Here is a 19,492-nt window from a genome sequence, read left to right as displayed (position 1 = left end):
CACTCGAGCACTGTGATAGGTCAGCTGGCCAGGAAAAGCATCACCCACCCCTCCCCCTTTTTCTCTCCACCTCCCTCCAGCCCACCTTCTCCCTTTTGTCTTCTTCTTTTTTTGTCTTTCACTCAAACTTTCATCACAGATCTGCCTCTGAACAGCAGAAAAAAAAGAAAATTAAAAACAAAAAATAAAGAAAAAAGGAAAGAAGACACAGAGGATTTTGGGGGGAGTGATGTAGACAGCTCAGTGTTTTATTGGAATCAGACCAGACAGGACTAGCCCGGCTGTTGCACTACATTTTGGCACAGAGTAAGATAAAAGTGTGACCAGGAACAGCCCTACCCCTGGGTGCACAAAGCTTCACTACACACCGACTCTACTGCACACAGAGCAACCAGCTCGCCTTCAGATCACTGTACAGTACACGCGACAACAGTCCTTCTCTGTGTGTGTGTGCATGTGTGTGTGTGTGTGAGAGTGTTTGTAAGAAAGAGAGTGGAGGAAAGAGAGGAAGGGGGAGGCGATAAGGGGGAGTCTGTATGTGGTGTTCTGTGTGGGTGCATGTGTTTGAAATGAGAGGTAATTCAGCTGCTGGTTCTCCACATTTCTTTTCACCCGGCTGTAACAGACCTATAATAGTATAGTTATAGTATTATACACAAAGGATTCTTCCAGAAACACTTTACAATAATAATAATAATAATAATAATAATAATAATAATAATTATAATTATAATTATAATTATAATTATAATAATTATAATAAAAAAAGAGAGAGAGCAATAAGAAAGAAAAGCCATTCTTGAAAAATGCAAAAGTCAGAAAAGCAAGTGGTTTTGGCTGAGTGAGACAGCTGCTGGAGGTGGGAAAGGGGAATTGGTGCTTTGGAGGAGCGGGGAAGGAAAGGGGGGCTGAAAACACTGATGGTAACTATAGAAACAGAAATGCTGAGGACAAAAAGTCACGCATTCACACACACACAAGAAAATGTACATTCATGAAAAAAAAAAAAAAAACGCCCACGAGCCAGCGCATTCGCACCGGCAGGACGGACGTGGACTCTGAAACTAGCAGATGGATGAAGTAGCTGGAAATCGTGCTGTTCACTGCTACACAGGCCGCCTGTAACACGCTGCTCCACATAATTAGTTCAATAGCCTGTAACTTTGTAAGCTCGACATTCACTTTGTACACACGAGACAGGAGGAGGAAAGATGAGAGCAAGATTTTCAATCATTCCACGATCCAAAAAAACCAACAACAACAATACAACGAAAGAAAAAAAAAAACACATTTTGAGGAAAAAAAACAAAAACAAAAGACAAAAAAAACCATAAAATATATAGATAGTCAGGGTATTGCACAAAGGGTATTTGGCCCTAACTGGTCCACAATGAGGACAGTAATAACACAGGTAGGGTGCTTGTCCATGCGCCACGACTCTCCTTTACTAGCAGACAATAACAACACAATACAGCCACTCGACACAGGCTATATACAGGCCTCTGCACCCCGCACCCACAGTCCTCATGTATACAGGTGCTGGGGGAGAGAAGCAGTGGAAGTGTGTGCATGTGTGTGTATATATATATATACTATATATATGTGTGGTTGTCTGAGCATATGCAGTGAGCCTATGTATGTATGTATGTGTATGTATATGTATATGTATGTGAGAGCGTGTAAAAACTTGGGATTGCAACGTGTATTTGTTGTGTTTGTGTATGTGAATCAGCGTTACTGTAAAAGTGTGCACATGGGAGTGTGGGTGTGTGGGTGTGCGTGTGAGAGCATGTGCAGGTGTGTATAGTCATATTCATAGTCATATTCATATTTATATTCATATTCATAGTCATATTCATAATAAACCCAGGCAACAAGAACAATAACACAATGCAAGTAAAGAATAATCCAAAAAGTAACAACAACCAATAGCTTCAAAGTAAAGGAGTGACCGCGAGTGTGTGTGTGCGTGTGTGTCTGTGTGTTTTGTAAAGGGATTTATGATTCTACACATGTGTGAGTGTCAGCATGTGTGTGTGTAGGTGAGTGCCAGGTTTAGTGTCATTGGATGTGTGTGTGTGTTCATGTGTATGTGTGTTCATGTGTGTGTGTGTGTGTTAGGTCTGTGTCTCCTCGGGGGCGCAGTAGGAGAAGTCCTTGAACTCGTCCTGGTTAATCTGTCGGATGATGGCCTCGTCCGTGGGCGTCAGCACCGGGTCTTCCTTGGTGAAGTCCTGGTCAAAGTTATTCACATCTCGCTTGGTTTTCTGCAAACACACACACACACACACACACACACACACACACACACACACACACACAGACACACAAATACACACACAGTCAGAGGAAGAAACCTCACTACAATCTGAAAATGACATTAGAGCGACACCTTCTGATAACCGAGACTTACTACCTGTCTGTGAACATAACACACACCTGCACAAACGCATACAGCAGCAGGGAAGTGAAGGTAGGTGCACACTAGGGATGTCACAATTACTTTCATTTTCACAATTAATCGCGGTATTAAACGCCACAATTAATTGATCGTAAAGATTCCTAAATACCGTCACTTTCCAAAAAAAGATTATGTCTGAACCGTGTCGGCAGATGTGCTCTAAAGTGAAGGTAAATGCACAGATTCTGGTCCATTTACCTAAAGTAGCATTGAATTGGTAGGAATTTAAATGCTAGAGTGTCATTTGTAATTAAAAAAAAAGATTTAAATTAACTTAAAAATTTGGTATGGGTGACAATTAATGACTTGAACATTTCAAACACTTTACCCGGCGGATTAATAATTGGTTATATATTAAAGCAGAAGTCAGTGATATTTTTGTGTTAATATAAGTCTTAAATAGTTATATCTTCCCACAGCAATCACTTACATAGAGTGTTTGGACCGAAACACGGGTCTGTCAGTCACTCTGCTCTGCTCTGAGCCGAGGAAAAAACTTTTCTTGTATCCTACAAGTTTTATCCAATGAGGAGAGAGAACGGCATAAAGGGCTGTGTGTGCAGCCAAGGGATGCGAAACAGGTCGGAAAAACACGAGTGGGTTGCCTGGAACGCTACAAAGTCGTAAGTTGTGACTTGAAGCTGTAATTTACGGTTTCAAAAGCCGGCCTGGAACGCAGCATTACCCAAAACGACCGGATCGCTTACTTCTGCTTTAATAGATATTTAAAATATTTCATAATTACTAATGTATATTCTAACTATATTTGATTTTACACATTAATAGTGTTGTGAAATTACTTAATGCATAATAATCGTGATAGTCGTAGTACCGTGATTATTTCTCTGACAATAATCGTACCAAAAAAATCTATTATCGTGACATCCCTAGTGCACACACACAAACACACACACACACACACATACACACATTGTTTGTTCATACTCTGAGAGCACTGAGCTGCAGAAATGGCTCAAATTAATGAATGCTAAAATAATAACTGGAAAATGACAATGAGAAAACATGTGAATATTGAATTACAACTACAATTATCGGGTTGTTTCATTGTGTCATTAAACATTTGTTTTATATAATCTTATATAAAAATTAAGTGTCTAATCATTGTTTTTTTTGCATTTCCTCTTTTTTTTCTATCAGCAGAAATGTTTCCTGATCTTGCTCTGGCCACTAGAGGGCCTCGTTTCACAGCAAACTGCAGGGCAAAGTGATTCTGCAGCAACTTGTGGCCAACAAAAAAAGTGCCAGTGAAAATCAGTTTAATCAATCTGGTCCATTTGTTTAACGCAGGAATGCAGGGAGCATATGGGGATCCAAAATGTTTTTAAAAAAGTGTCTTTTTGAGTAAGTGTGAGTCATGTGTGTGTGTGTTTCTTACAATTCGGGGTTTAAAGGGTGGTTTGACTTTCCTCTGCTCCAGCAGGACCCAGTCGATCTCTCTGAAGAAGGGATGGGTCTTGATGGCCTCCTCGCAGCCCTGGCTCACCACACAGCCCAGACGCTTGGCCGGGTTCTTGGTCATGAACTGCACAGACACACACACACACACACACACACACACACACACAGACATATAACACAACACTTTTGAGTTGGAATTGCACTGTCTAAAAAACCAGCCGGGCTTCGAGCTGCGGTTTCATCCATAAAAACGACTAGGAGGACAGAAACAGAACGAAGGGCTGAGCAAAAAGCGTTTCAGTGCTAATAATAGAGCTGAGGCATTAATGGCTCTGTGAATGGTACAAACGGAGAGAGAGAGAAGAGAGAGGGAGGGAGAGAAGAGAAAGAAGGGTAGAGCAGAGTGATGAGGCAGGTCAGCAGAGTGCTGGTGTTATTTACTGAGACTGAAAGCTGTGTTTGCTTTTGTTCTGCTGTCTGTTCATTGTTGCTGAGAGCACTTTGTGATCCGGCGTCGTTTTACGATCGCATTGTTATCACTTTAACCACTGACTGACTTTGTTTTATTTTTAGTGGCAGAGTGCGGCGTAACACCTTTGCATTAAGTGCACTTCAAACGAGCTCGTGTGCAGAAACATGAATGACAGAGTGATCTTAAAAAAAAAGATTAACAGCTGAAAAACCTGGAGTGAAACCTTTTTCGCACGAGGTTACAGGCGTTTTGTTTCATAATGCAGCTGCAGGTAAATGTCACGTCCAGCTCAATCAGGTCATTTATATTCACTTCCTGTTTCATTTGGTATCACAAACGCTCCCTCCTCTTTCAGATTCACTTCCTGTGTCCTCCTGTATCTAATGTGTCGTTTTTAATCGGCGCTCTCTTGGTGCCAGTTTGTCTTTGTCCTTAGTTCTGTTGTGTTGTGTTGTGTTTGACCTCAGCTCAATTATTGACCTCGCCCCAGTCTGCTCCCTTGGATCAGTCTGTCTGTGTGTGTGTGTGTGCACCAGTAAAGAGACTGTGATTCCTAAAAAAAAGAAAAATAAATAAAAAATAAAAACCCCTGCGTTGTGCTTCTGAGTCTCTGCCTTTGTGGTTCTCACTTTATGACAGTTAAAAGCTGCCGGGGATCAACAGTAGGTTAACAATGTGGCAGCATCTGGCTGATAAAAAGCCGTTTGTTTCAGCAGCACTTAAACATTAAAATCTGGCTTTTTTTTTTTTTTTTATTCTGTTCAACTAGTTTAACAGTTTTGTGGCTCTCGTGTGTTGTTGTTATTATTATATTTGACTCATTTCTCAAAGCCAGATGGTGATTTAACAAAGCTCACTGCTGTTCTGAAGCTGTTTCCAGAGACACTACCAACCATCTGACTTTAAAAATACCCGATGTGATCCACTGAAGTGTTGGAGAACAGAAAGATAATAATAATAGAATAATAAACCTTCAAAATAAATAATAAACCACACATTGTATGTGTGTATGCAATGTGTCCACCTGAGCATGTATGTAGACGTGCATGTGATACTGTTTTGATTTTGTTTTGTTTTGTCTTGTTTTAAATTTGCACTTCTTTAATTGTTTGCACTATTATTGCATTGTATTGTAATTGTCTAACCATTGTAAAGCACATTTCCTGACTCTGTTGTGAAGCACTTTGTGAACCCCTTCTACGAAAAGTGCTATACAAATAAAATGTACTTACTTACACTGAGTTTGCCCTGTGCATGAAATGCGCTTTATAAATAAAATTCAATTGAATAAATTAAACTGAATAAGTCATATGGCACCTTTCATGACATAAAATGCAGCTAGAGTGCTGAAAATGAGGAATACGGTGATATTAATGATGAAATTACACATTAAAAGCTGTAGGAAACTGTAAAATAATAAATATCTGGAATCAGAGAATGAAAAAATTATACACAGAAGTAAGAAAAAAAAAAAAAAATTAAAATAGGTTTTGAGCTGCTGGTAAAACATGAGACACAAACTTGATCTATATGCAACTAAAGCATCCAAAACCTTCCACTGTTCAACTTGATTCAAGCCAGTTTTGTGTGGTTAGTAATGAGAAGTCTGAAGAAAACCCCAAACAATTCAGTTACACAGAAATTAAACTATTCTTCAGTTCAGTTCAGTTCAGCATAGACGCCTTCAAGCTCTTCAGGAAACATTAGAGGAGGAGTCTCTCTTACCGCTCTGAGGATCGACACGGCCTCTTTGCTGAGCCACACCGGGTAGAGGACGTCGTCATGGAGAATCGACTCGAACAAGTCGTCTTCGTTATCGGCTTCAAACGGAGGCTGTCCGGCCATCATTTCATACATCAGCACCCCGAGGGCCCACCAGTCCACCGAGGCCCCGTACTCCAGCTCCTGCAGGATCTGAGTTCAACAGGACAGGACAGGCGTTAAAGGGATAGTAGCATTTTTTTAAAGTGGGGTTGTATGATCTACAAATAGCCCCTAAGTACTTTAATTGTAGTAGAAGACTCTCTGCACTCCTCCCGTTAGCAACGCCAGCCCATAATAGCCCTGCCCAGAGATTTACAACATACATTGTTGTGAATGGACCCAAAGAAACGGCCTATTTTCGTGGCCTAAAAGAGGTTTTTCGTGAAAAAAAAATACACAGTTCCATTGTTCGCTATAATATAATTTTTTCCAACTCCTCAAAGTGCAGGAAAAACACAGTTTTTATTTGGACCTAACCAACTGCTGATCGGCGGGCGCTAACCCTGGGCGGAGGGATACGTGAGTTGGTTAGGTCCAAATAAAAACAGTGTTTTTCCTGCACTTTAAAGGGCTGGAAAAAATTATATTATAGCGAACAATGGAACTGTGTATTTTTTTTCACGAAAAACCTCTTTTAGGACGTGAAAATAGGCCATTTCTTTGGGTCCATTCACAACAATGTATGTTGTAAATCTCTGGGCAGGGCTATGGGCTGGCGTTGCTAACGAGAGGAGTGCAGAGAGTCTTCTACTGCAATTAAAGTACTTAGGGGCTATTTGTAGATCATACAACCCCACTTTAAAAATATGATACTATCCCTTTAAATCAGCCGCCAGTCAAACACGATGCTGTGAAATATAAAACAACGATCTTGAACATTCAGCTCACTTCTGGGGCGATGTAGTCAGGCGTGCCACAGAAGGTGGTGGTGGTCACTCCGTTCATGATGCCCTCTTTGCACATGCCGAAGTCGGCCAGCTTACAGTGTCCCTCAGCGTCCAACAGGATGTTGTCCAGCTTCAGATCCCTGAGAGAGAGAGAGAAGGAGGGAGAGAATTAGCACCATCTGTTTCCACCACAGTTGGACTCACTGGGAAAAGTGACTGAGCGTGCAATGTAAAAAAAGAAAAAACATGTGAGTCATCACATAATGCAATTAAGGTGTGAAACATACCTTCTGGTATGTCCCTTATAGCTGAATCATTTATGATCTAAAATGATCTAATGCTCAATTCTCCGGCTTCTCCTCTCAGGATTCTCCTCTACATATACTACAAGCTCAAATCGAAATAAAAGCAGGCACCTGTAGATGACCCCGTTGCGGTGCAGGAACATGAGGGCCGAGGTGACTTCAGCGGCGTAGAAACGGGAGCGAGGCTCATCAAACTTCCTGGATCGCTGAATCTGGAACATCAGGTCTCCTCCGTTCACGTACTCCATTACAAAGAACAAACGGTCCTGTGGAGAGAGACAGACAGAAAGAAAGACAGAGAGAGACGGGGGCATGAGACTGTATGTCCCAATGTATGCATGCATGTTTGTAAAATTGTATAATTGTATAATTGCGTTGTATTGCTTTCTATATTGTTTTAAAGCGGAAGTAAGCGATATTTTTGTGTTAATATAAGTCTTAAATAGTTGTATCTTCCCACAGCAATCACTTACATAGAGTGTTTGGACCGAAACACGGGTCTGTCAGTCACTCTGCTCTGCTCTGAGCCGAGGAGAAAACTTTTCTTGTATCCTACAACCTTTATCCAATGAGGAGAGAGAACGGCATAAAGGGGCAGTCCTCTCTGTGTGTGCAGCCAAGGGATGCGTGTGAATGTGGTGACGTAGGGACGAGGACCAATTGATCCATGACGAGGGCGGGGGCTGCTAACTCCATCGGCTGACAAGAAGTTATGGTGCGTTCAGGACAGCCCGTAATTCGTGTTTTTCCGACCTGTGAAGTCGTACCAGTTCGATCTGGTACGACTTCACGGGTCAGAAGTTACGAGTGGCCGTTATAGTGACGTTCACAGGTAAAACAGGTCAGAAAAACACGAGTGGGTTGCCTGGAACGCAACAAAGTCATAAGTCGTGACTTGAAGCTGTAATTTACGGTTTCAAAAGCCTGCCTGGAACGCAGCATTAGCCAAAACGACCGGATCGCTTACTTCTGCTTTAACTTTCTACCTGTACAGAACTTTGATGTCTTTGGTCATTTTGTCTGTCTTAACACATTGGCTGCTGTTTTAATATGCACTAGCTTTGGTTTTAATATGTACTCACATGTATTGCATCTTGCTTTTATTCTGAAGCACATTGAGTTTATGCTCGTCATATGAAATGTGCTATATACAGTAAATAAATTGACATTGACATTTTAAATTTGCTCTACAACTAAAATGTGACTTGATCTGAGACTGAGGACTTCCTCCTACCCGTGTCTGGAAGCAGCAGTAGAGCTGGGTGAGGTAGGGGTGTCGGCGGGCCAGGGCCAGGATGCGCTTCTCGGTCATGGTGCAGTCCACGTCGTCGTCCTGCAGGATCACGTCCTTCTTCAAAACCTTGACTGCGTAGACTTCCTCCGTCCCCTTCTGCTCCGCCAGCATCACCTGAGGAGGCGACGTCATAATAATAAGATGCAGCAAATCTAAGTTGTTAACCCTTAGCGGTCTGAGACGGTTTAGTTTTTGCCTTTACACAGGTGCATCTCAGTCAAGTCAATTTCCAGCCATTCAAGTCAAACAGCCCCAAACAAGGATTGAGGGTGGACATACTTTTCAGAAGGCCACATTTCCATATTAAAAATGCTTTTTTTGCGAGTGTGTATATATGTAACATTCATGTCTGTGGAAACTCTGTGTTTATCTAGTTTTGACATACCAACTGTAAAATGACAACACTATGGTTCTTCTTCTTCTTCCTTCTTCTTTTTTTTTTTTTTGCTGGTGTTGTTGTTGTTCCCTGATTGTCTGCTTGTTTTTTTTTTGTTTGTTTGTTTTCTGTCGGTTTGTTTCTAATTATTGTTAATTATCCTTATTACAACTAATTTGTATTGTTTAATTTTCTTGGGGGAAAAAAAAGCCTGCGCTACTATAAGCATAAGATATGAACCTGTCCCATTTCATCTGTGAAAGTTTAAAGAGGAACTATGCAAGTCTGGTCACTTTTTTGCTGTTTTGCTAACCCTCATCCTGGCCATGTGCATTTGTTTACAACGAAGCCGGCGAGAAATCAATCAATAGAGCGGTAGGTAACGTTATATATTATATACGGTGTTACAATTTGTATATTTGTGTAGTATAATCTGTCATAAACAAGAGATTATGGCCTACAAGTGCATTTGTGTCGCGGTGCTGCAGAGACGAGAGCTGGGACACTGGGGTGGCGGCCCCGATCTTGCAAAGTTGTTTTTCAGCCAAGAGACACAATAAGTAGTCGTAAAAGGCAGATAACCTCCATTCTCCCTGTAACAAGTTAAGTCATTCAATAAACTTTCACAATAACTCCAAAGCTGTTTAATTAAGGTGAAAATGTAGCATAGTTGAGCTACAAATCCTGCATAGTTCCTCTTTAATAAAAACAAATGTTTTTGTAATGTTCAAATGTTTTGAGATACTGAATTTTAGGTCTTCATTAAATGTAATGTAATGTAATAATCATTACAATGAAAAGACATTAAATAAATAAAGACATGTAATGTTTCATTCTGTGTGTAATGGATATATATAATGTGTTAGTTTCACTTTTTGAATTGAATTACTGACATACAGTAAATAAACTTTTCCGTGATAATTTATTTTATTGAGATGCACCGGTATACCATATAAAAAACCTTTTAATAAGCATATGCATGAAGCATAACTTTATCTATTTGACTTTAACCTATTTCATTAAGACATGGAGCCCAAAAAGACACAGAAATCATCCAATCCGAATTGAAAAAATATACCTCCCCCCCGCGATTCAACCACTTTTTCTCGACTACATGGGGAAAAAAATGCAACGCCTGCCCCTCCCATCCCATCCCATCACCTGGATAAATATTTTTTGTACTATCAAATTAAAACTATCATATCTCCAGTTTTACGTGCTCTATCAAAGTCAAATAAAAACTGGAACAGCTGCAGCCTTGTAATGCGGTGCGATCTGGTCCATTTCTAATTATATAAAACAGTGAAGAGGAGCCGTTTTCACTGTAAACATAATAATCAGTGAACATAATAATAAACATCCCCCTCAAACGCCCCCTCCGTGGCGCCGCACCTTGCCGAAGCTGCCTTTGCCGAGAACCTTGATGAAGTTGAAGTCCTTGAGGGTCCTCCTCTGGCTCTGTCCGTTCTCCCTGCCTGCCGAGGAGGAGGACGAGGAGGACGAGGAGGTGGTGGAGGAGGAGGAAGAGGAGGAGGAGGAGGTGGAGTGCTGGGGTCCCTGTTGGTCGAGTGACAGCGAGTCCTGCAGGCGATCTAACTGTGCCAAGTCTGTGGGTGTCGTCGGAAAAGCGGATCAGACATCAGTGAAAACAGGCCGACTGTCTTTTTTTTTTTTTTTTCTAAATAAATTCCCTGACGCTGCTCTGTTCGTTGGGCTGTTAGTCATTATTTGTTACCAATTACTTTTGAATAAACTTTCAAAAAATGACGATCACATCCTCTGTACAGTATAAACCTGGGATGACTCAGTTAATGTATCTCTGTGCAGGAGCGATTAAACAGCCGCAGTGGCCGCTGCTGTTGTCATCATCATCATCATCACTTGGCTCCATTATGAGGAAAAATGGGAAGAGAAAGTCAACTTTTACTTCTGAGCTCGCAAAGTGTGAGAGAATGATGACTAACCAACAAATGGTGGTGGGCGGCGGGGAATAATTCTTAGATAATTCATGTTTAGTCTTGTATGTAAAAGGGCAATAACACATTTGAGTACTTATTCTTTAAAAGGAGCAACAATATTGTTACTGAAATCAAATTACCGCCTCTCGCTGGTAAAATTAACATATTAAAACCACATGCTGCTAAGAACGCATCTCAGAGGGCTTTGAAATGTCTGCGTGTTTGTGTCAAAACAGTGTGTGTGTGTGTGTGTGTGTTGTGTGGGTTCGGCGTTACCCTGCTGTGAGGGGGAGGTGGGGACAGCTGGCTGGCTGAAGCTGTTCTCCTCGGTCTGAGAGAGCTCAGGAGGAGACTGGGGAGGGTCCTGCCCTGGAGTCAACTGGAGACAGACAGAGACAACATGACCGTTCCTTTGGGCTGACGACCTCCTCAAAACCTCACTCTCACTTTCTCAAGTGTGAGAATTTATGCCACAAAAACACTGTTTCACACACTTTTCCTTGTTGCTGTAATTTCTCATGAGAAGTTAGATCGTTACTGCTCTGGTTGCTAGGTTAGGGTTAGATGACCTAGCAAACTGAAGACCTACCTTTTTAGCCTTGCTTTTAACTGATTCGTACTATTTCTATTATTCTGAAACATGCATTTAATTTAATTTATCTTATTTATTTGTTTACTATTATCTTTTTTATTCTATTTTAATTCACCCATTCTTTTCTCTATTTCATCCCACTACACCTGCCTATTTTACTTCATTTTACCTAGTGTCTTTCTGGTCTTCTCTTTTTATCTATTTTACCTCATTTGATCTAGTATCTCTCTTATCTTCTCATTCTATCTATTTTACTTCATTTTACCTAGTGTCTTTCTCCTCTTCTCAATTTTATTTATTTTACTTCATTTTATTTAGTGTTTTCCCCACTGCAAATGAGTGAGTATTAGATAGCGTTTCCCCGATAAAATCCAATGTTCTAAAATTATTGTGTGAATGTGTATGTGTTTGCGAATCTATGTATGTCTCCCTAACATGTGTTCCCTATGTCTCCCAATATGTGTTCCCTATATTGCTTGTTTTTAACATGTAAAGCACTTTGAGCTGCCATGGGCATGAAAAGTGCTATACAAATAAAGCCTGATTGATTGATTGATTGATTGATTGATTGATTGATTGATTGATTGATTGATTGATTGATTGATTGATTGATTGATTGATTGATTGATGAGGAGACTAGAAACAGGAGCTATCCAAACTATAACCATTAACTGGCCATCTAAAACTGGATAATTAACATGTTTTGTTTTATCCCTACTGATTGTTAACTAGTGTAAACTAGCGAGCTTTCGCCGCTAGTGGTGTTTCCTATTTCATCTTGCAGTCTTTATGCTAAGCTAGGCTAATCTGCAGCTATCAACTGTACAGACACAAGAGTGGGTATTTATCTTATATGTATTTATTTGTATTATTTGTGAGATCTTACTGTGTCTGCCTCTGAACTTTTGCTGCAAACCAAACTGTCCTCCGGGGACATTAAAGATTTTAAAAATCAAATCAAATCAAATCTCTTCATCTTAATATCAGCAACAGAGTGGAAAAGTGGTGTGCAACTATTCCTACTATTAAAAAGGTTAAGAAAGGTAAAGAATCTGCAGGAAAAAACAGAACCAAACCACCTAAAAGAAAAAGAAAAGCTGCCCTCATCAATTAATGCTGTCAAAGTCACATACTTTTGTGAAGGTTACCTTAATGTTTTGGACAAATCACATCTTATTATCTCATTTTTAAAAAAATATTTATTAAAGAGTCAACTTTACTTGCTAAAAAAACTGCAAACCAAATGCGCGTTACATAGTCGGCTTCCACTGCCTAGTGATGTTTCTCATTATTTGAGGGACAAAAGTTGAAAAAGCATCAGTAAAATATATATAAAAAACAACCTAACAGTCTAAAAGTTAAAAAAGAAAAAAGATCAAATTAAAAGTAACAGGTGCAGTACTTTACTTTCATGTTTAAAAAAGTCACAATAAAACCTCCATAATGCCAATATCTTCATTAGTTTGGGACTAAATGTGCTGCGTCACAGTGGCGATGACTGGTTACCTTCCTTCGGCGCTGTGCGGTGTTGGAGATCTTGTCGGGCGTGACTCCCAGGTCAGACAGGACCTTAGCGATTCCCCGGGCGTCCACGCCACAGTTAGGAGCTACATTGGTCTCACACCGCCTGTGCACATTCATCTTACACACTGTGAAACAACAAACACACAGGAAAAAAGTTCAGGTGAAACCTATGAAGCCATTCTGACTCACACGTGGTGGGACTTTTTCTAAAGCTAGAGCTAGTCAATACACTGCAGCTTGCTCACTGTGTTTTACTTTGAACAGCTGCAGTACACAGTAGCAACATTTTCTTTTTTTATATTATTTATTTACAGCATTTTACTTTTAAAAAATGTGCACATAGTCTTTTGTTATCATGCCTCCTCATTTTCTGACATTTGTCTGTAATTTCCCAGCTGCACATGAACTCACCTTTGCACTGCAGGCCCTGCCTCATGAGGCCCCAGAGCAGCGAGCCACAGTGGTCGCAGAAGGTGGGGACCTTGTAGTTGTGGATACTGAACTTATGGGGCATGTTAACACTGAACCGCTGTGAACCCACCTACAGAGGGAGACACACACACACATACACACACACACACACACACACACACACACACACACAGACACACACAAGCTGTTTCAAAGAGGTCACTGTTGCATTATTGGAGGAATAACGGATGTGGCTTAAGAGTTAGTACACAGTGTACACACGTTACCTTAAATAACACAGATTTATTCACTCGGCGGAGGGAGTCGGTTTATGTTCATGTTCCTATCTGAATGGTTCATGTGTGCTTATGTATATATACAGTATATGCGAGTATAATATTTAATGAACTGTTTATGAACAAATCATGTTCAAGAAAATTAAGAAAAATACTTTCAGTAGGGTGAATTCCAATTCCTATCTTTACCCTTAATCTTAGTAGCCCTCAAAACCAAGCATTAAGGGCTATTTTGTGATTTAGAAATGGGACACCCCCCCCCCTCTTAAATGCAGATACGTCTTCAGACTGTGGGGGATTTAGCATTTTATTATTTTTTTTATATTTGCACTGTTAACCCTGCCAGTTTAATCATAAGCCACAAACACAGCTATCACCGACGGGTCCATCAGTCCATATTTTTGAAATTGTTGTGGACTATCACTATGTCAGTTATTACTTTGGTTATTCGTTTTTATGTAGCCTATAAGTTAGTTGAGTTATTTATAAATTGATATTCAAACAAATAATCTGTATAAATACCACAAGCAGGGACATATTCAGCTGAAAGTCACCGCAAACCACGGCTTATTGAAAGGTAAACACCAGCTATTGACAAAAGATCGTAAAATAAAAAATAAATGTTATGCAACAGTGAGGTAAATAATCCATAAAATGGGTCTAAACTAAGATAATACAATGGATTTCATAATATTTATACAGGGTTCCTACAGTTTAAGCCAAGTTAAATTTAAGACTTTTAAAGCCACTTGAAATGAAATTTAAGACCGACTTCATAATAAACACAAATGCAGAAAAAAGAAAAAAAACCCACCACATCAATTACATAGGGTTAGGGACAATTTGACCCACTTTCCTATGTGATCCAAGGTAAAGTGACTGCTACATGAACATTGGATTGTGTCTCTTTCCAGCTGTCCTTTCAAAATAAATGCATAAAAAGTCAGAAAAAACAAAAAAAAACACTGACTCGGGAGCTGGTGGCGGTGAGGGATTTAGCGTTGACGGCCGCCACTAACTTCTCTATGTCGGAAAGTTACCAATTATTTTGAGATTTGAGACTTATTACAACCATAAAATACCACTTATCATGTGTTAAGATTTTTAAGACTTTTGAAAAATTGATTTAAGACATTTTAATGCCAATTAAGGCCTTGTTTTTAGATTAATGAATTCAATGCCTTTTAAGACTTTTTAAGGATCCGTAAGAACCCTGTTATATCTCTATTAATAAAGAAAATACTGCATTCTGGGTAGCCATTGCCTTGCTCCCCAGGGTGGTGTCGGAGAATCTCAATATTGAGGCTATACAGCCTTTAAACTTGTCCCTCAACTTAACATTCACCCTTATTCTCTGTGTATTTTCTTGTGTGTGTGTGTGTGTGTGTGTGTGCATGTGTACCTCCTCTGGTGTGTCCTCCTGCTTCTTCATCCCGGCACACTTGGTGATGATGAGCTCATGACAGCGCTTGTGGACGACACACGTGCACACTGGAAGCACGACATCGACATTAGGCTTTCAGACATGATGATGATAAAAAAAATTACACAGATAATATTCAGACTTTTCCTTTTTATTTCTTAAAAAGCCGACAAAGAGAGGAGGAGAATAAAAAGGAAGGAGTTGTTTTATGTTCACATGATTCTGATGCAATACTGTTGGACCTGGCGATGCACCGATTTCAGTGTCCGTGCCAACGCTGACCTTATTAAAGAGGTCGAGTATTGGCCAGATGGGACTGATCCACTTTAAATGTCAATACAGAAATGTGTCAGTTTCAGAATCGTTCATGTCGTTCATGTGAAATGCGAATTACATCACATGAAACGCACAAATTAAACTGTGGGAAATAATGACACAAGATCTTTCATGAGTTTCATGAATCGCAAAAACTAGCTGAATTATTAATGTTTTTTGTATTATAATATATATTACAGCCATTACAGAGGAAGTACAACCTACTCGCCAGGCAGACGGAGCATTAATATTGGATGATTCTGCAAAAAACCTTGGGTTACTTCCAGTGCCAGTGTTTTAAATTCACTACATCTGTGATATCCTACAATGTGATTAAAGTGTGGTTATGCTAACACGGTGTCAGAAAACACAAACAAAGCAGCAGCAGCAGCTTCAGCTTTCTGTCTGCATCTGCACAGGATGCGTTCAGGAGCAGAACTGCGGCATGTTTTGGCAACATTGAGAGACTAATAAACAATCACTGTAGTTATAGACTACAAAACAGACTGTACCAGGATCTGTTTTGGTTTTTTTAAAGCGATTTGCAGGCAGTGTAAGTACCTGTAAGAAGCAATACTTGTCCACAGTGAAAAGAGCCTGATCAGGAGATACGATGATCATTCTAAACACTACAGCATCGCTGAGCATGTAACACATTATGATCTGTTGTTTTTTTGTCTTTATCCCCATTTTATCCACTTTTTTAATTCTGTTTTTTTTTGTTGTTGTTGTTGTCCTGCTTTATTTTTGTTAGATTGTTTCTCAATCTCTCAACATTAATTGTTACATAACCAATATTTGCCACATGTATACTTAATCCCAATAAAGTCTTAAAGGGACTATGAGAAGTTTAGGAAAACAAAGTTTTTTCACAACTACATTTCCCATGAGCCTTCGCGCACACGGTGAAATTCTTGGACCGGCACAAGACGGACGAAAGTAAAAGCATTTGCTGAGAATGTTAAGAACGAAAGTCGGAGGCTCGAAGACACCGTCAGATACCGTCGTAGTTCCGACCATAAACGATGCCAACTAGCGATTCGGCGGCGTTATTCCCATGACCCGCCGGGCAGCGTCCGGGAAACCGAAACTAGGAAATGCTTGGCGAGTCGACCACTAAATAATAATATCAAAATAACTAAAGACAAAACGATATATTTATCGAAAATGGACCCATTAACAAGTGTGAGTAATGTAGATTCATCCACATTAATATGAAACTATTTTATGACCAAAAGCAAACTCCTCTGGGTCTCTTTAATCCTAAAAAAAAAAAAATTTAATAAAAAAGGCTGAAACTTGCAAAAAAGCAGATAAATCAAACTGCATCTGAAAGTATGACTTCAGTTTTAATTTGTGAAATGTATCACAATGTCATATTGCAATTAGCAGTTTGCATGTAAAGAAATACGATGGAGCCACCTCCATCAGAACTAGGAGGACTAACATTTAGAAAATTATTCAGCTGCTCAACGTGTGGGAATTATCTTCATCATGGTTAAATATTTAAAAACAACCACTATTATCTGCTCATTTGAGACAGGAAGTGGACAAATAATCTCCAGAGGAGTTTAAGCTGAATCCATTAGACAACCGTCCACCACACCCTCACCTTTTCCCACGCTACAGTACATAAACTTCCTGCATCTGCATCTGCGTCTGCGTCTGCGCTGCTCTGAACATCGTGTTCTGCAGAATCATCCAATTTGACCGTAACTCCAACAGCAATAAATAAACCTCACCAGGTCAGTTAGATAACACTTTCCAGCATCAATTTTTTTTTTTTTAGGGTGAAGAAAAAGCAATTTGTGCTAGTAGTAGGGACAATGTACAAGTGAAACTACGCTCATGAGCATTTTTTTAATCCGACTAATATGTGGATTTGGTTTAATGCAGTTCATCTGTGGCTCTGGGTGGCGGCGGTGGCCTGCATCCAAATCACAGCTGTCTTTCAGCATCATGTAATCCCCTCTTGTGTTCTCATGCTTAAATAATAAATGATGTGCAATGTTACTTGAGAAATTGGAATCGGCCAGAGAAAAGTACTCACCCTGACACTGGTATCCCTGCTTCCCCAGCACACCCCTATCAGATCACACAGAGACACAGAGACAGAGAGACGAGACGGCGTTTCAGCCAGGTTAGTTAACCAAACATAACAGCAGGTAACAGACAGGTGTGTGTGTGTGTTTATGTGTGTGTGTGTGTGAGTTTCCTACCAGATAAAATCTCTGCAGTGTGAGCAGTAGGTCGGTTGTCTCAGGTAGGTGGCCATGAACTTGTGTCCGTTGACCTGATGGACGCGTCTTCGGACGGCGCCCTGCCGCCGGCGAGGGCCGATCCGCTCTCGAAACACCCGCTCCTCATTGTCGTTGGTTCCCGAGGCTGTCGAGTCAACACACACACACACACACAGAAACACACAGAGAAACACACAGAAATTAAATCAAACTGCAGGGAGACAACCTCAAAACTTTCTTATCCCTCAGATGACCCTTCAATTTTTACAACCTGGACAAAAAAAAATGTGTTTTTTTTAGTTCTGTCTATATTCTGAAGGTTTTTACAGAGGGGATTGTTGATATATCATTCATACAACATTTATTATTAAAAAAAAAAGCTAAATTTGATTTTTTTAGGGCTGGTGACAGCATTTTCTCATTTACAGAGTGATAAAAAAGAGATATCCAAAATCCCCTCAGTGAAAACCTTTGACTCTAATATGTCAACAAAATAAAACAAGAATTTCGAAAGTAGCTTTATCCATTGTTCAGATTTCAGTTCTGGAAATGTATGTAAACATTGCATAATGCATAATGCATATTTCATTAGATATTGCCCCATTTACACATTTAAACATAAAATTTGACAAAACTTGTAATACAAAAAAGATTTGTCTTAATGTGAGTGATAAACTTGGGAAGTTTCATGGTGAAATCTGTTAGTTCAAATTTCTACCATACAAAAACCCATAGGCGGAGGTGGACATTTTTGTCCACTTGAAGGGTCATGGGTGTGGTAAAAAATTCATTACGGGTCCAAAAAATGGACTTTCATTCTGAAATTCGGGACATCCAGAGTTTACCCAAGAATAAACCTCCTTGCCAAAAACCAGACCCCAGTGACCTTTCCTCTGACCGTGGGGAGTTGGGAAAGTGTGAGCGGATGTTGTCTCGTGCCCGTCGGTTGTTGCGCTTCCTGAGGCGTTTTGTACTGTTAAGGAACCGTTTGCATCACGTTGCTGGAGATGTTTAATCATTCAACTGCCTCTCATCTTCCTCCTTCTCCCCCCTCCTCCTTCCTCCTCCCTCTTCCTCACAAACACCCCGCACCTACCTAGAAGCCTATGCATGCATACGTACGTGTGTGTGTGTGTGTGCGTGCTGCTATTTATACTTCCATGTGTGGGCACTAAAACGAAGGACAGCATATTAAAATACTCCTCCTCCTCAGCCAGCGCCATCCAACCAGCCGTTCCCTTCCTCTCTGCATCTCCCCAGAAAGATAAATGCTTTCCGAGGGTAACCTTAAGACAAGAGAACCACCTCCACTCTCACTCCCACACACACACACACACACACACACACACTCCCTTTCTCCCTCTCTCCCTCTCTCTGCGCTCCTGTCCTAGTTTGCCTTTCTTTTACTCTCCCTCCATCTCTCTCCTGGGTGCGTTATAGATGTGGTTACTGCTGAGCCTCTCCAGAGTTCGATTACAGACAGGCTGTCTAGGGACTCTGTGTGAGCGTGTGTGTGTGTGTGTGTGTGTGTGTGTAGGAGTGGAAGTGAGTGTTTGGTGTATTTGTGTGTATGTGTGTGTGATGGTGTTGTTGGTGAGAGAGTGGAGTGGGGGGAAGAGGAGGAGGGAGGAGGGAGGAGGGGGGGTGCAGCTAAACAGGCCATTACTGGGATCACTTTGTTTTACATAATACATCATCCATCTGTCCAGGACACACACACACACACACACACACACACATACACACACACACACA

The 19,492-nt window shown here is 40.5% G+C and overlaps 1 protein-coding gene across 1 annotated transcript in view; it reads right to left on the bottom strand.

Moving 5' to 3' along the window:
• Positions 1–227: 227 nt before the first annotated feature.
• The window catches only part of prkcea (protein kinase C, epsilon a), a 49,775-nt gene continuing 30,510 nt past the window's right edge, over positions 228–19,492 (bottom strand). The window contains exons 3-15 of the mRNA XM_085760743.1: positions 17,717–17,882; positions 17,548–17,582; positions 15,162–15,250; positions 13,464–13,593; positions 13,035–13,177; positions 11,213–11,315; positions 10,371–10,585; positions 8,543–8,716; positions 7,420–7,574; positions 7,005–7,143; positions 6,078–6,266; positions 3,858–4,004; positions 228–2,267 (exon numbers count right to left, since the gene is read on the bottom strand). Of these exons, the coding sequence (XP_085616869.1) occupies positions 2,118–2,267; positions 3,858–4,004; positions 6,078–6,266; positions 7,005–7,143; positions 7,420–7,574; positions 8,543–8,716; positions 10,371–10,585; positions 11,213–11,315; positions 13,035–13,177; positions 13,464–13,593; positions 15,162–15,250; positions 17,548–17,582; positions 17,717–17,882 (1,835 nt within the window). The 3' untranslated portion in view covers positions 228–2,117. The remainder of the gene's footprint in view (positions 2,268–3,857; positions 4,005–6,077; positions 6,267–7,004; positions 7,144–7,419; positions 7,575–8,542; positions 8,717–10,370; positions 10,586–11,212; positions 11,316–13,034; positions 13,178–13,463; positions 13,594–15,161; positions 15,251–17,547; positions 17,583–17,716; positions 17,883–19,492) is intronic.

Source organism: Trachurus japonicus, chromosome 19 (assembly GCF_045865225.1).
Source record: "Trachurus japonicus isolate A0001 chromosome 19, Traja_1.0".
Classification (NCBI taxonomy): Eukaryota; Metazoa; Chordata; class Actinopteri; order Carangiformes; family Carangidae; genus Trachurus; species Trachurus japonicus.
This window is presented reverse-complemented; position numbering and strand designations above follow the sequence as displayed.